The sequence below is a fragment of the Emys orbicularis genome, chromosome 14, assembly GCF_028017835.1.
Source record: "Emys orbicularis isolate rEmyOrb1 chromosome 14, rEmyOrb1.hap1, whole genome shotgun sequence".
Classification (NCBI taxonomy): domain Eukaryota; kingdom Metazoa; phylum Chordata; order Testudines; family Emydidae; genus Emys; species Emys orbicularis.
In genome coordinates, this window is record NC_088696.1 from 13487085 (window position 1) to 13503927 (window position 16843).

The window sequence follows — 16843 nt, forward strand, 5'->3', positions numbered from 1 at the left end:
GCGAACAGAGGAGCTCGATCCTAAATGCCCTCAACTCCCACTGCATGTTGGAGGAAACTGGCTGGCTCTGAAGACTGATAAATTCACTTCTAAATTGCAAGTTCAAATCCAGCCTAAATTAATAGTGCCTTTAAAAGCTTTAGCCATCTGACAACTATTTACTGGCCTACATGAAATGAACTGGTGGTCTCGGTCCAGTTGCTAGTGGACAGGCTATAACATCACAAAAACCAGCAACACTATATCTGGCACTACCTGGAACCTTTATCAGTTATTTCAGTAGAGATAAAAAACGACTGAACCCTAGAGGGCGATCCCTCCAGAAGAAGAGAACATTGTAGAGAATATTTCAGTGTCACTGCTAGGTTTTGAGGAATGTCATTCTGAGCACAAGCTCCAATATCCACAAACTAAAACAAAAAACAAAAGTTGTTAAAGCACTGCCACCTTATTACAATAGTGTCCAGGGACCCCAATCACTATTAGAGCCCCATCATGCTAGGTACTGTACAAAACATAGTAAGATACACGCTCTGCCCTGAACTGTTTATATTCTAAATCAAAGAAACAAAGGTTAGGAAGAATTTTATCCACATTTTACAGAGAGGAACTGAAGCACAGAGGGTAAGTAACTTATCCGAGGTCACAGAGGAAATCCATGACAGAGCCTGAAACTGAACCTCAGTCTTCTGAGTCCCAGTCCAATGCCTTACCCACAAAGACCATGAAAAATACTGTATAATGAACCTTTAAATACATGTAAAATAAATACAGAAATTAGTCTATTTAGGGCTGATTAATCTATCAGCACTTTATTTTTTGTAATCCAATAAAGGCATTAAAACGGGTCAATTTCTGATTCAGAAAATCAAATAGTAAAGTTTGAAAAATAATTTAAACCAACTGTTTACACTTATGTGCCAGTCCCACAGCTCATAGTTTGCTGCTTCTTCCCTCGTATAGCGACATATACTGCTCCATGAAATTCTTCTCAGAGGATGAAATTAAGTTGTCAAGATCATACTGAATGTCAAATGTAGGTTTCTTTTCAAAAATTACAAGAGCAAGAAATACAGCAAAGTGCGCAGTGAGTCCCCATATCCTAAGTGATGTTTTACGCTCAGGGTCATCATATACAAAACTGTGCAGCCAACTTGCAACACCATCTGTTCTTTTATAAGGCAAGGTCATGTACTTTAATGGATCGATAAAGTACTCCAGCGGCACCAAAAACACATCACTCACTTCATCTGGATTAGGTCTGGCCTGGAATGTGTCCTCTATAAATCCTACAACTGGTGTTACCAACGAACCTACCTGAAAGGAAGAAAAAACATCAACTTGTTTGAAATACTTAAAAAGAAAATCCTGTATTTTTCAAATGTTTTAGAAATAATCTATCTACAGTATTACAAAATCAACACTATTGATAACCTATGAAACAATCATACTTGTGAAGCACTTTCAGGCCCTAATTCAGCAATTACCTACCTAAGCATGTATGTACTTTTTAGCATTGATATCAATGGAACTACTTAGGTGTTTCAACTTACGCAGGTGCTTATGCATCTTGCTCATTTGGGACACACATCAGTGTTAACATTCTCTGCACGCTGCTACCAATACAGGGCAACAATCACACACACGAGTGAGTCGGATATTCCATACAGTATAGGTCACTGATAAACTGTAAGGCATTCACAAAGAGCTTATTCATACAGATTATAAATATGAAAACCTGACACATACTGTTACAATGAAAGCCAACCATCATCACCTGTAGAGTCAACAAGAAAATGTCACTGTTCCAAAAACAAGGGTCACAATTCGCTCTCAGTTACTCTAATGTAAATGTGGATAGAGTATTTAAATATCAAGGTAACAGAGCAGAATAAGACAGATAAGGGTGTTTGTAGACCAAGATCCATCAGGTAACTAAATATATTTTTATTCAATTGATTACATTACACACCCTTAAGAATTCTCAAAATGAAATTGGCTGTGAGACACTACAAAAGTAGATAGTGCTGTAACAGAGAGCATTAAAAGTTAACATTTTTGGTATACTCAAATGTATATGTATATTTCAAATTATTATAATGCATAACGATTACTGAATGATGCACTTAGCAGAACAATATTTAAGAAAACTGTCTTAACAGCTAGATTTGTCCTTTCTATGAATTTTGGTGCTTTAAAGCTACCTTTACCTGAATACTTCCAGTTTCAAAATATTAGATAATGCATGTTTCCACTGTACTCCTAGGAAATACTACTTCAGGGGTGGGCAAACTTTTTGGGCCGAGGGCCACATCTGGGTGGGGAAATTGTATGCAGGGCCGGGGGTTGGGGTGCGGGAGGGAGTGTGGTGTGCAGGAAGGGGCTCAGGGCAAGGGACTGGGGCAGAGGTGGGGTGCGGGGTGTATGAGGGGGCTCAGGGAAGGGGATTGGGGTTCAGGAGGGGTGCGGAGTGCAGGAGGGGGCTCAGGACAGGGGTGCAGGAGGGGTGCAGACTGCGGGAGGGGGCTCAGGGCAGGGGGTTGGAGTGCACAGGGGTGCAGCAGGGAGCTCAGGGCAGGGGGTTGGGGTGCGAGGTGTACGAGGGGGCTCAGGGCAGGGAATTGGGGTGCAGGTGGGGTTTGGGCTCCGGCCCGGAGCCGCTTACCTAAAGCGGCTCTGGGGTGGCAACGGCGCACACCGGGGCCAGGGCAGGCTCCCTGCATGCCTGCCCTGTCCCCGGCCTCGCGCCACTCCAGGAAGTGCTGCAGCCCCTGGGGGACGGGGGACGGAGGGCTCCGCGTGTGCTGTCCTTGCCGCACCTCCAGGTACCTCCCCCGAAGCTCCCATTGGCCGCGGTTCCCCGTTCCCGGCCAATGGGAGCTGCCGGGACGGTGCCTAGAGGCAAGGGCAACGCACAGAACCCTCTGCCCCCCTGCCCGGGGGCAGCAGGGACATGGTGCCGGCAGCTTCTGAGAGCGGCGCGGGGCCCGCGGCGCCACGGGGGGCAATCCCGCAGGCCAGATCCAAAGCCCTTAGGGGTCGGATCCGGCCCGTGGGCCGTAGTTTGCCCACCCCTGTACTAGTTTTATCCTACCAGATAAGAAAATGAAAGTAACAGTAAGGAGATTAATATATAAATACACAAACAAAAATGAGAGCATTAATACAAGAGAATTGTTATCTATAAATAAAAATATGAAAAAACTTGCTTTGAAAATGTAGCACTTTATATCTTTTCTCCAATATGTGAAAACGGTTCCCATGAGAGATATAGCTAGAGCCTAGCAGCTTGAAAACTTAACACTGATTTACACCTCAAAAAACATCTCCAGAACAGAGGAAGTATACTGGCTGCATTCCTGTTACAAAGTAAAAGGTCACTCATTGCTTCAGGTTTGAAATGTCAGTGATAAGCTTATAGAAGTGAAATGCAATTTTCAGCTTGTTTCCTAAAAATATTCAGATTTGGTTGATTTTTTTTTGGTACACCTTACTTTATCAATTCCAGGTACCAGCCTACAGATGACTTCCACCTGCTCTGGATAGAGTCCCACTTCTTCCTTGGCTTCCCGGAGAGCAGTGGCTATTTCATCTCTATCTGTTGGCTCACTTTTACCTCCTGGAAAGCACACTTCCCCTGGTGATCTTCTCAACTGAAAAATAAAGGAGTATTATTAAGTATCATGAGTTTGCTGATTTCATCTTAAATCCTTGTGTCCACAAAATTACTCCAAATTATTGTAGATTCTTCTAATCAACAAGGCTGAGAACTGGAACAAGAGCTCTACAGGTGAGAAGAGAAATGCACAGTCAGAGCTGTATGAGGAAGCTTACTCAACATCTGAACATGGAGTCTATATCTACCCAGTCTAGGTCCCTCATTTTCAGCATCACACAAAAGAAGAGGCATTTTTATAGTAACGAGTTACTTTTATCACCACCTGCTTCATATATATATATATATATATATATATATATATATATATCCACATTTCAAGGCCTTTTGCCATCTCTCCCTCACGTAAGAGATTGAACAAGCTCTTTGGAACTCTCTCTCTCACTAAAATGGTTACTTTTGCATGGTCAAACAAAAGAATTAAATATGCAAGGTACAGAATTCATTATAAAAACCAAAATCAACAGCGGAAAAACATCTCTGAATAAGTAATGTCTCTATATTTATTTGAAGTTTCACTTTAATAATAGAGAGTTCTATGAACCAATCATAGCCTTTGTTAAAAAGCTCATTTACCATCAGTGTGTCTGCTCAGTTATTGTAAGCGCAGTTATTACAGTGTCTCAAGATTTTTAAGTAGGAACATTATTATTGCATCTTTCAAGAGATGCTGCATCTCTCAGAAGTAGAAAAAGCACCCAGGTAAATTACTCATCAAAGAGTACAGACAGTAGACCTAGGTACAATATGTAACAATAATAGTTTTAGAAAGATACCACTGGCACAAAATGGAGAGGAAGGTAGATTTGTTCTCTCACATCTAGAAGTGAAGAAAGAGACTGGAAAAGTAATTTTAGATACAAACTTAGGAATCAAATTGGTAAAAACTTTATTGCACAGGTCAAATTTTTTTAAATTAAATTCTGTAGGAAACTGATCAATAATCCCCTTTATTCTGACCTGGAAACTTGTATCAGACTTTACAGAAATATCCACATTATTGTTGTGTATCTGGAAAGTAAATATCAGTGATCAATGTTTACATGATCAATACCTGTTTACATGTGCAAATAAAGGTGTGTGTATGGATATTTTGGTTGCATACATGTGTGAAGACTAGACTCCAAAACCATGCAGTAACCATTAAGATTTGTACATAGAGACTAATACTTGGATAAGAATATAGGTAAATGTGACTATCAGCTGAGTGCTTTCCTTCCTTCTCTTTTTCTTTTCACACAGCTCAATCTTGCAACACATTTTCTCATTTTACTTTTGATGTTATGCAGTTGGCTTTGACCTTATGGTTCACATACCTTCATTGATCTGACAGTAAATAGCACATACAGCTTTCCATCTTTAACCATTAGAGGCATAAGAACAGATGCTTTGGCTAGTGGCAAATGGGAGAATTTGTTTCCAACATCATATTTTCTTAAACTGATCTTGGCCTTATCTTTTATACTTCTGCTAAAACAAACAAACAAAAATGCTCCATAACTAAACAGAATGGTTATCCTATTACTTAAGAATATAGGAAAGATTATAATTTAGGATTTACAAATACCAGAGCTCTCAAAAATATTATGTCCTGTTTTTCAAAATTATCAGGTAAACATAACTAAATATTGTGCCCATACAAGCCTGCAATTATTTTGAATCTATCCTACTGATCATCATCTCATTCCCAAAGCAACATGGACTGAATTTTTCTGATTCATATAAAAGCAATCAGTTCTTATTAATTGAATTTACACTTTATACCAGATATATAAACAAGCTACATACACAGAGCAACATTAGCAAATATAACACTGGCATAGTGTGTTTTTAGATTATGGCATTTAAAAAAAACCCTCCTAAATATTAATTTAAAAGTGTACACAGTGAGAATTAACTTCCCATCCCCCACTGAAAATTCTAAATTGCATATGATTGTGCACTTACATAATTAAATCTTTTTGGACTCAAGATAAGACTCCACCCAGCTCAGTGTGTTTATGGGAACAATATTGCTTAACATATTCGACACAGTTAATGAAATAGTAGTTACCAAAGAAAAATCTTAAAGGTGCATGACTGGAAGATGAGTCTGTTCTGCCACACCTGACAGCCCCATTTAGAAGGCAGAATAGTTCTGTGAATAGGCTATTGATTGGGACTCAGGGGATCTGGGTTCATTTCCCAGCTCTGCCATAACTATCCTATGACATCTTCATCTAGTCACTTAATCTCTCTGCCTCAGGTTCCCATCTGTAAAATATTTCATTTAGGGGGCAGCATGGTTCAGTGGAAAGGATACTAGACTTGGAGCCAGGAGAATTGGATTCCATTCCCGGTTCTGTCATTGATGTTGGACAAGTATTTCACATCTCTTTTTCAGTTTTGCCATATGCAAAATGGGAATAATGCCACCTCATGAGGGTTAGGTATATTAGTGAATAGGCCTGATCCTGACTGCCACTGAAATAAATGCCAAAACTAGGATTGGGCACATTGTACTGCACTTAATGCCTACAATCTCAAGGCAACTTGACTGTCATGGAGAATGCACCTTGAATTAAGAAGAATAATTTATGATGCTTATGTTTTGTTAATTGTCAGCTAGGGAGATGTCTTATAAAGCACAGTACAAAAGAAAGCAAGCCCCAATCCTGAAAATTCCCACAAAAAACTTTACACACCTGAGAAGTCAATGGGATTACTTGCAAGCACAAATTTACTCGCAAACACAATCTTGCCTCTCAGTCAATATGTAATATCAAAGGACTGCAGAGCAGTCTATTCCAAAGAACTTACTACTCTTGTACAAAAATACATTACTTTTATTTGTATACTATGAAGTATTTTAAATAGTTTAAACTAGACTGCTCAAACTAGTCAAATACATTTTGAGTAACAAGGTTTTACTTTAGACCCTCCTCTCTTGTATTAAGAAAGGATGACACTTAAAGCTGATTGCCCCAAAAAATGTTACTTAGAATTTTAAAAAAATTCTATTTACATGCGTCACATAAATTCTGTGAATATTTTGACCTGCTACAATACAGGCATTTACTATATTTATCTTTATGGAAAAAGTTGGTGACACTGTACACTTTTTATATTAACCTGAAGAGAGATAGTCCCTACACCAAGGCGCACACAATAGACCAGGGGTAATCAATAGGCAGACTGTGGGTCAAATCCAGACCGGCAGACATTTTTGAATGGACACACAAATCTTTTTATTTACTTATCATTATACGTTTTTTATTATTATTTTCTTCTCTGGAGTCTGGACCTTACCTATAACTTGATAAAGAAATTTGGACCTTGACAAAAAACAACTAACTACCCCAGGTCCATGGACGGTCCAGTGGCTAAGATGCTAGGAATTGGGAAAACTGGCTTCAAGTCCCTGCTCTGCCACAGACTTTTTATGTGGTCTTAGATAAGATTTAGACAACAAATCCTACATCTTGGCAGGGGGTTAAGACCAGATGACCTCTGCAGTCCTTCTAACCCTATAACTCTAAGTCACTTAGGGTATACCTACACTGAAGGGAGAGCTGTGATTTCCAGCTGGCATAGATATACATAAGCCAGCTTGCTAAAAATAGCAATGTCGCCATGACAGCGCAGGTGGTGGCACAAGCTAGCTGCCCAAGTACGTACCTAAGTCTTGGACAAGTTTGTACTGAGGTGGCTAGTCCACTGATATTTTTAGCATGTTAGCCTGCTCAAAGCTAGTGCATGTATACCTACCTGAGCTGGAAATTGCACTTCTACTTGCAACATAGATGTACCCTTAGGCCAGGGTATGTCTATGCTGCAATCAGCTGACTCTGGCTCTCAGTGATCAGGCTAAGGGGCTGTTTAATTGCAGTTTAAACTTCCAGGCTCAGGCTGGAGCCCAAGCTCTAGGACCCTGCGAGTCCCAGGTGCCCGAGTCAGCTGGCACGGGCCAGCTGTGGGTTTGTCTTTGCAATGTAGACATACCCATAGTCTTTCTGTACCTCTGATCTCCATCTGTAAAATGGGGATAACACTTCCCAACCTCACAGGGGTGAGGATAAATACATTAAACGACTGACATGGAGGGGAGCATACAAGGAAATCTACCATCACAAAGGAACATGCTTCAAGTGCCCTAATTCGGCAGGGACAGGTGCTACAAGTGCCATAGAGAAGGGGCATGCAGGGATAACCCTGTATGCATGTGCACTCAGAAACTGGGATCAGCGTCACTAAATCAGTTGTGCGGTTCACATCTTGAGCTATTGGAGTTGAAGGGTGAGTGAGTGATAAAAATCTACTTAGGTCCCCAGAAAACGAGGCACCCCACAAACGGCCGCACCCTGACTTGCGCTGGAACGAGCGAGAGTGTGATGTCCAAGCCAGCCGCGATGTCGGTGCCAGCGAGGCAAGCCCGCGAAGTGCCTCTGGGAGTTAGGCACCTGAGTCCCTTTAAAATCCTGCCCCCCAAGGCCTGACCTGCGCTACAGTTAGGCTGACCCCAGTACATCGCTGTGTCACCCCCAAGTCCGGGGGCAGACGGCGCTGCGCGGGCGGGAGGTCGCTTAACTACCTCGCCGAGACAAGCCCTCCGCCGCCAGGCTCCGCGCTGCGACAGGCACTCCCGCGCCCCAGGGCCAGGCAGCGGGGGGCTGAGAGCTCTCGCGCGGGGGATGGGAAAAATCCTCCTCGCTACGGGCCGGTGCGGTAGCTGGCGCCCTAACGGCGGGGCCTGTTACCTTCCCCGCTCATCCTCAGCGTCTCTCAAAGCCGCCATCTTTCCTACACAGCCCAGGGCCTGCCTGTCCTGAGGGAAAACAGCGGGGGGACGGGAAGAGGGACAATTCCCCACCTTTGCCGCGCAATTCGTCCGCCTTCATTGGTTGGCAGCTGTGTTTCCCCAATCAGCGAGGAGAGCTGCCAAGCGCTAGCTTCTTATTGGCTAGTGTCGCGGGGCGGGTGGGACGAGTCCATGAGCGGCAGGGGGAGGTAAATCCGTTCAATCCCAGGCTACGCCTGCCTGCGGGAAGAGCTTGGAATGGGCCTGGGTTCGGGGTCAGCCCCTTGCTCCACGGGAGGCTCGCTCGACCCTCTAGTGGCCTGGGCGAGGCTCTGCGGTTCCTGATCTGATCAGAGCCTGGGGTTGTGCCACACCGAACTCCCTGGCGAGCTTCCTCCCTCACTTTTAACCAGGCCCAGCCCCCCCACCGGCTAGTGCCAGAAACTCCAGTGCAGTAGCCCCATGTGTGTGGAGTGGGGTTGCTTTAGGGTGACCAGATGTCCCTATTTTATAGGGACAGTCCCAATTTTTTTTTTTTCTTATATAGGCACCTCTTACCCCCCACCCCCGTCCAGATTTTTTCACACTTGCTGTCTGGTCACCCTAGGTTGGTTACAGGTTTTTACACTATTTTTGTGATCATTGAGTCTGGCCGCCTTTGCATGGTATTTCACCCAGTCACTCCTGCAGCTAATCCCACTGGTTAATCAATCCCCTCCTTTTAAATAAGGAGCACAGGCCGTGTAAGCACTACAACCCACCCGCGCGTGAGGCACCTGGTGAGAACAAGTCAGCTAGGCACTATTGCTGCTACTCCCGTCAGCCTTGATATGGACTGGAGTCAGTGATAGTCTGTCACTAGTTTAGATGGGCCCTGCCCTTGAGTCAGCTCTGCTACTACTGGTCTGGTCCTATTAATACTGATCCAATCCTGCAGCTGTCCCCATACAGGGCATAGAAGCTTCAGATGGGGAAGCCAAAGCAAAACAGGTCCCTTGGACAGATAAAGTTGGACTCCCTTAAAGATTTGTGGCCAAAATCCATTATTTGTACAGTCAGGGTACCCCCTCAACCAGGCATATCCTACACAATGCCTATGTCCTTTCACAAATACAGTAATGACAATCTATTATCACATTTACTCAACAAATTCCTACCAAAGGAACAAAACTCAGTAAGTGAATTATGGGTAAACAAAATGATGTCTGTAAACAAAGGTGTCCAGAGCTGACTTTTCCCCTTCTCCCCAATAGAGGGAGCAGAGATATCCATGCTCTAAATCTTCTGGTTCTGCGTTTACAGCCTCCAAAGAGTTACAAAATGGATTTTATCATTTTCCAGTTATCCTTATGGGCTGTTCTGGGTTTTGATTTCTACACGGTGTATATACACCATTAGGATTTAGTTTCAAACACTGATTAGTGCTGTATAAACACTTCATTGGACAATAATCTTTCTATAGCGGTTAGTTCATCCTGGCTTAGAATCATAGAAGATTAGGGTTGGAAGAGATCTCAGGAGGTCATCTAGACCAACCCCAACTAAATCATCCCAGCCAGGGCTTTGTCAAGCTGGGCCTTAAAAACCTCTAAGGATGGAGATTCCACCACCTCCCTAGGCAACCCATTCCAGTGCTTCACCACCCTCCTAGTGAAATAGTTTTTCCTAATATCCAACCTAGACCTCCCTCACTGCAATTTGAGACCACTGCTTCTTGTTCTGACATCTGCAATCCAAATGACATCTCACACAAATGTGAAACAATTCTCTGAAGACAAGAGTACAAATATACCTTTAACTAGCTTGCAGCGCACATTCTTTTACAATCTTGTTAAATAAATTAACATATCAGGCTCTGTTCTGTGTACTGTACACACTTTAGAGTAGACTCAATTAACCTGCAGTCCCTACAATGCTTGCACAAACAATTCGTTGTTTAACAATGCATCACTGCAGTTTAAATAAAATGCACGTTACAGTGTAACTTCAATACGTTAGAAACCAAAATGGCATTTTTGAGTTATTTCTGTTACTTGCAGCAAAATACAATACTGACATTATATTAAATGTTCCCACAGTTTTAAAGGAACTTGCACGGAAAGCATTTGCTTTTGTTGTAGAATATATACATTTTTAGACTGTTTATATAAAATAGGTTAACCATTTACTATAGGAAAAACATACAGCAAAACAAATCTTTAAGAACATATTGCAGTTCTTTTAAGAAATCCGTATGAGAGATTGGTTCCTGGGTTGTCCATCCAAACACCTGAATGTGCTACTGGGTCATTATTGCAGACAGTGATGTTGTCAGACTATATTTCTCTTTGGCTTTCTCAGTCAGAGTACAGATGTTTTAGAAACAAACAAAAAATGTAATTATCATGCACCTTTGACCAATTTCTTACTTTAAAAAATAATTTGGTTTGCATTATTTGTTTTTAAACAGAGAATCTGTTAATAGTGTTCTTGGTACTGGTGTACAAACCAAGCAACACACTTTGCTTTCCATATTCCTACAATAAAGCAAGTGCTTCTGCAATTACTGTAGCTTTTTCTGTTGTGTTTTCTCAGGCCAGATCTGCAAGTACACATAGTCTGATCCCTGGGCCACCCTTTGCTTCCTTGAATGAAAGTAACCTGTGCCAGCCGACTACCTAGTACAAATAACTTCCCTCTCCATGCAAACACCTGGGCCCAGATCCTCAAAGGTGTATTTAGTGCCTACCTCCCATTAATTTCAGTGGCAGCGAGGTACCGAAATATCTTTGAGGATCTGGACCTTAATACCAAGCATAGTACTTACTATCATGAATAGTCTCATGGAAGGAAAAAGTAATACATTTGGGTAAAACTAACTCCTTCTGCATGCGTTCTCAGGAAGTTAGCGAGTATAAGGTGCACCCACACTCCTTGTACTGGTTATCTGTATCACAAGCAACAGTGTGGGAGATTGAGTAGCCACGGGGCTCCTAACTCCCCCTCCTGTGGTAATGGGTTGTGTGTGGTTGAGCATTGGCTCTGCCCCATCACACTGGCCAGCTCATTCGAGGCATGCAGAGGGAAGTTATTTGTACGTGGTACTGGGTGCGCACAGCTTACTTTCATTCAGGGAGCAAAGGGAAACCAGGGACCAGATTGTGACACAGCTCCTGGGGCAAGGCAACTACTCCCTGCCCCTTATTCAGGGCTTGTGGCAAAGCTACAACTGAGTCCGGTGGTAGTAAGTACTTGAAGGATAGGATGGGTTTGTTCTGATGAATTTGGCAATTTGTCAAAAGTAGGTAAATACTAAATGGTCTGGATTGTTGCTAACATTATCACATTGTTCTTACTAGAAAACAGATAGCAAAAAGGATACTGCATAAAGGACTCCCTACATAAATATTCTGGAAGCAAAATTATGGGCTGTTTAGTGTCTTTATTTACATGTCCATATAGAGAATGTTTTTTAAAGATCACATTGATAATGGCAATAGAATAGATTGTCCTCAGCCAAAGCCTCAGAACCAAACAATCCAAACTATGTTGATTTTTGGATTTGACTTTTGCTTCTGGGCTCAATAATTTATAGCAAGGTTGAGTGTTGTGAAAACCAAACCAAAAAGGTCACGTTTGTCTGTTTCTCATGTCCTTCTCAACTTTATTTGTGGCCATGAAAGACCAATATCTGGCTCTCATGGAATAGGTTTATCATGTTAGAAATAGATCTAAATAATGTAGAAACTAGGAAAAGAAAGACATGGACTTTTGTGTAAGTCTGATTTAATAAACCAACTGTGGGGACTGGGAAAGAGTAGGGTAAAATAGGCATGCACTCTTATATCTAGGTGGTTTTAATTCAAAACCTTAGCTGTAGCATTTTTGCTTTTTTTAAATGGTTAATCAGCTTTTAAGTTTTAGTAATTTGTCAAAAATTCCTGAATATTATCTAGCTGTATCTTTTATGCTTCATCTTTTTTGAAAAGTTTAAAATAGCAAACAATATATTTTAGCTAAATCTGTGCTATGACTGAAACATAATAATGTTTTATATATAAGCAAACATTCAATTATGCACTTACATTTAGATCCCTGAAGTATTCATTATAGTCAAGATCATATCCCACCACAAAGTTATCTGGGATTTCAAAGCCCATACCTGTAACAAAGTCTAATTCTTAATATTTCGTAGCTACACCATACACTGTAACTTGAAATACAAGAGGCTGCACTTACCACATGGTCCTGTGGTTTCTGAAAGATGCTGAGCATTGACTTTCAGGGGACTCATGGGTGCTTAGCACTTCTCAGAGTCAGGCCCTCGAATTGCTGAAATAGGTCACAGATATTTATTCCACCAATTAATGACTGTTACCATTATTGGGGGAAAAAGTAGACTGTTTATACAAAAAAAGTTCAATTTTTCAACACATCTGTCTTCTTAAATTATTTATCTCACCAACATTTTAAATGAATATATTATTTAACTCACCATCATTTTAATTAAATACATATTTGTATTGTATGAGAACAAGAATATCTGGGTAAAAATGGAGGCAATCCATCCCAAGGATGCATAATCTCATTGTTTATTTTTTTGTATCTCTGTGCCATAGAGATGTGGATTTAATAGATGTGCTGAGATTCATGTTTTGAAATTGTATTAGGTATAGACTAGGGGATTGGGTTCAAGGCTATACCACGGATGTGGTTTGAGTTCTGATCTGATAGTGCTGGAATCAGAGTGGGACTAACAAGCTGTTAGTTCCAATAGGCCACTTTTGAACCAAATCCAGAGAGAACACACTTTCTGATGATTAATCCAAACTTGTAAGGTACCTTTGGATATAATGACCAAAATTCAGCTGTCACGCTCCTCCAACTGTGTGAGCTTCCAGTATGGGACAATTTGTTGTTAGAATACAAGTTTTTTCTTCACATAAGGACAAATGCAAAATACTACACTTAGGAAGGAATAATCAATTGCACAAATACAAAATGGGAAAGGACTGCGTAGGAATGAGTACTACAAAAAAGGAGCTCGGGATTACAGTGGATCACAAACTAAATATGAGTCAGCAACATAATACTGTTGCAAAACAAAAAATAAATAAAGCAAACATCATTCTGGATGTATTAGCAGGAACCTTGTAAGCAAAACACGAGAAGTAATTCTTCCACTTCACTCAGCACTGATAAGGCCTCAACTGGAGTACTATGTCCAGTTCTGAGCACTGCACTTCAGGAAAGATGTGGAGAACGTCCTGCCAAGAGTAACAAAAATGATTAAAGATCTAGAAAACATGACCTATGAGGAAAGATTGAAAAAGTTGTATTTGTTTAGTCTGGAGAAGACAAGACTGAGGGGGACATGATAACAGTCTTCAAATACACAAAGTCTGTTATAAAGAGAAGAGTGATAAATTGTTCTCCTTGTCCACTGAGGACAGGACAAGAAACAGTGGGTTCAAATTGCAGTAAGGAAGATTTAGGTCAGGCATTAGGAAAAACTTCCTAATTGTGAGAGTAGTTAAGCATTGGAACAAATTACCTTGGGAGGCTATGGAATTTCCATCTGTGACGGTGCTGCCCGTGGGAGCCAGCTGAGGTCACCCAATTAGGGTGAACTCCAAACAAAACGGGGCAGACAAACCCCCAAAACTGGTGGATATTCCAATACTTAGGTTTACCAAGCCAGCACAAAACAGCTCCTGTAGTACCTCACCGTTACTCAGAAGTCCAAACAACGCAGTTCCCTTAAAGTACCCAGCCTCAGGCCTCCATCCAGACACACATGTCAGATATGATGATGATTACTGAAAATCTTACTTCATCATATAAAAGAAAAGGTTCTTCCAATCCCAAAGGATCAGCCACATACCCAGGTCTAATTATAACTTAGATCTTACCCAAAATACACTCTAATAGCCTATTCTTATTAACTAAGCTAAAATTTATTAAACAAGAAAAGAGAGAGAGAGAGAGAGTTGGTTAAAAGATCAATATACATACAGACTTGAATTCAATTCTTGAGGTTCAGATACATAGCAGAGGTGAGCTTGTAGTTGCCAAAAGTCCTTTTATATATAGTCCATAGGTTATAGTCCAATGTCCATATTCAGGGTGGCTCCAATCAATGACTGGGGATCTCAATCCTTGTGGCTTAAGGTTTCCCCCTCTTGAAACCCAAAGCAGATCTGAGATGCAGCAGGATCGTGTCCTGGGGTTCTTATACATTTCCAGCAGCCTTTTGGCCTGAGAAAACAATAGGCTTAATTCTCCTTCCAAACATCCTGGCAATTAGCACAGGGTAATTTATCCATTAAACAGTTCAGATACAGGTTACCACAACCTTCAAAGAGACATATAGACAATAATACTATTTCACTCAAGTATCATCATAAATGTTAATATTCCTTTTTTGATCTTTGAATTTAAAACTATAGCAATAGACAAGACTTGTTTGCTTACATCACAAGCCCTGAGCAAACATCTACCCTTTTATCTCTAACAATGCAGACTTGCATTTCAAAGCTCTATTCATTTACATATCTTCTTAACCAGTCCTTAAGGTTCACCCATGGGTCAGGTCAGTCTGAGTTAATTAACTCTTTCTGGCCCTGTCACCTTCCAATGAAATATTATACTACACTCCATAACGTCACACCATCATTGGAGGTTTTTACAAACAGGTTAGACAAACACCTATCAGGAATGGTCTAGATAATACTTAGTCCTGCCTCAGTGCAGGGAACTGGACTAGATGACCTATTGAGGTCCCTTCCAGTACTACATTTCTACAGTTTTCTCCCCATGCCCCTTTCCTTTGGGCCTCATACCCCACTACATGCCAGTAGCACCTGTAGGTAGATTTATCAAGATTTTATTTTAGAGCATTTTTTTTTTGGATGACATGGACATTACAGAAGTGCTATACTTACAGTCTGATCTGTATCCTGAACTTTGAGGTGTCCTTTTAAATAGCAGACTGTACGTTTAAAATAAAATAAATACATAAATGAATCATCAATTGGAATTTGGAGCAATTGGTTATAAAAGGTGCATCTGAGTAAAGAAAAGGAATTCTAGATAAAAGAACCCAAGACATTTCCCTGACTCCACTGCTGCCAGTTCTCATGCTTTTATTGTGAAATTCACTAGGTGTGGGATTATTTTTAAGCCCTCGCTCTTAGGGCTGTACGATGCATTTGCAGGTGAGTGTAAACGACTATATTTAATTCCTTATGGGACAATTTCTGACTCATGCACAGAGCTGAGGGTTTTCATGTGGGGAAACAGGAGCATAAGACAGAATCTTCCCTTTACAAGTCACAGAGCTGCTTTGTGGCAACTAGTGCGACCTTAGGGTTGCAATGGTTTCCAGTGCCCCTTCTCTCCTCACTCAGTGGGGGATTATATCCAGTAGATCCATATGGCATGTCAGGGATTTTCAAATAAAACATTCTTAAAGTAAACCTCTCAATATAGTTTACAAGAACCAAACCTTCAGGAGAATAGTCAATACCCACAATCAATGGACACAGACCATATGTAATCCATAACCTAGAACGCCTACCTCCTCAGCTTCTATAATGGTAATAGCACTTATGCAGGAGTTTAAAGCAAGTGAGTGGGAGTCAAGAGACCTGGATTCTATTCCCTGATACAGTTCTTTAATATTCTCCCATGTACTCATGCCGTTCATTATATAATATGCTTCTGTTCCTTTGAGCAAGTCAGTAAATCAGTTGCTTTTCAATGTATCATAAATTAAGTTGTTGTTTTAAAACAAGACATTTGCATAAATTCAATGTTTTCTTCCTTTTCTTGAGTACCAACAACATGTAAACTAATAAGACTCAGAATTTAAATATATGGAGTCAATTTGCATGAAAGAGAAAACAACTTACACAGTAGCTTTTTAGTCTAACAACATTCACAGTAATAGGCACAGATTTATCAGTGTTTCAAATTAGTGCTTTTTACGTTTCAGCAAATCAGCAAAGAATTTATAGCCCCCTTTAAGGACACAGAGCACAACAATATGGTGGTCTCCTATATCTTACACGATGTCTCTAGTCAAATGTTCTGTCCTACAAGGGGGTGGAAGGGACAACAAAAAAACCCAAACACTGATGTGCATGTGTTTTATTTTATTTGTTTGTTGGCACATTTGTAGAAATATTTAGAATGAATGAATCACCTGCTGGATTTAGAAGCTAAGGCCATGTTCCTGCTGCCGGCTTTGCATGGATGGAATCCTGTCTTCCATGTGGAGACCCATTGAAGTCAATGGCCCAGTTGAAGATTGGGGCCTAATTGTGCGAGTTGACACCAGTTCCATTTGATATAGTTCTTCCCTTAAGCGAAAATGGGTTTGCTACAATTCCCTAGATCCAGACACCCCA

The 16843-nt window shown here is 41.1% G+C and overlaps 1 protein-coding gene across 2 annotated transcripts; it reads right to left on the reverse strand.

Moving 5' to 3' along the window:
- Positions 1-782: 782 nt before the first annotated feature.
- On the reverse strand, positions 783-8474 carry NUDT7 (nudix hydrolase 7). 2 transcript variants are annotated; one of them, XM_065416718.1, is made up of 4 exons: positions 8413-8474; positions 4993-5143; positions 3495-3653; positions 783-1317 (listed from the first exon to the last, which is right to left on the reverse strand). In XM_065416718.1, the coding sequence occupies exons 1-4, from the start codon at positions 8448-8450 to the stop codon at positions 934-936; spliced, it is 732 nt and encodes a 243-aa protein (XP_065272790.1). In that variant the 5' UTR covers positions 8451-8474; the 3' UTR covers positions 783-933. The 2 variants fall into 2 exon arrangements, with proteins under 2 accessions (XP_065272790.1, XP_065272789.1); XM_065416717.1 differs by having other exon boundaries at positions 4993-5146; positions 8413-8460.
- Positions 8475-16843: the final 8369 nt, after the last annotated feature.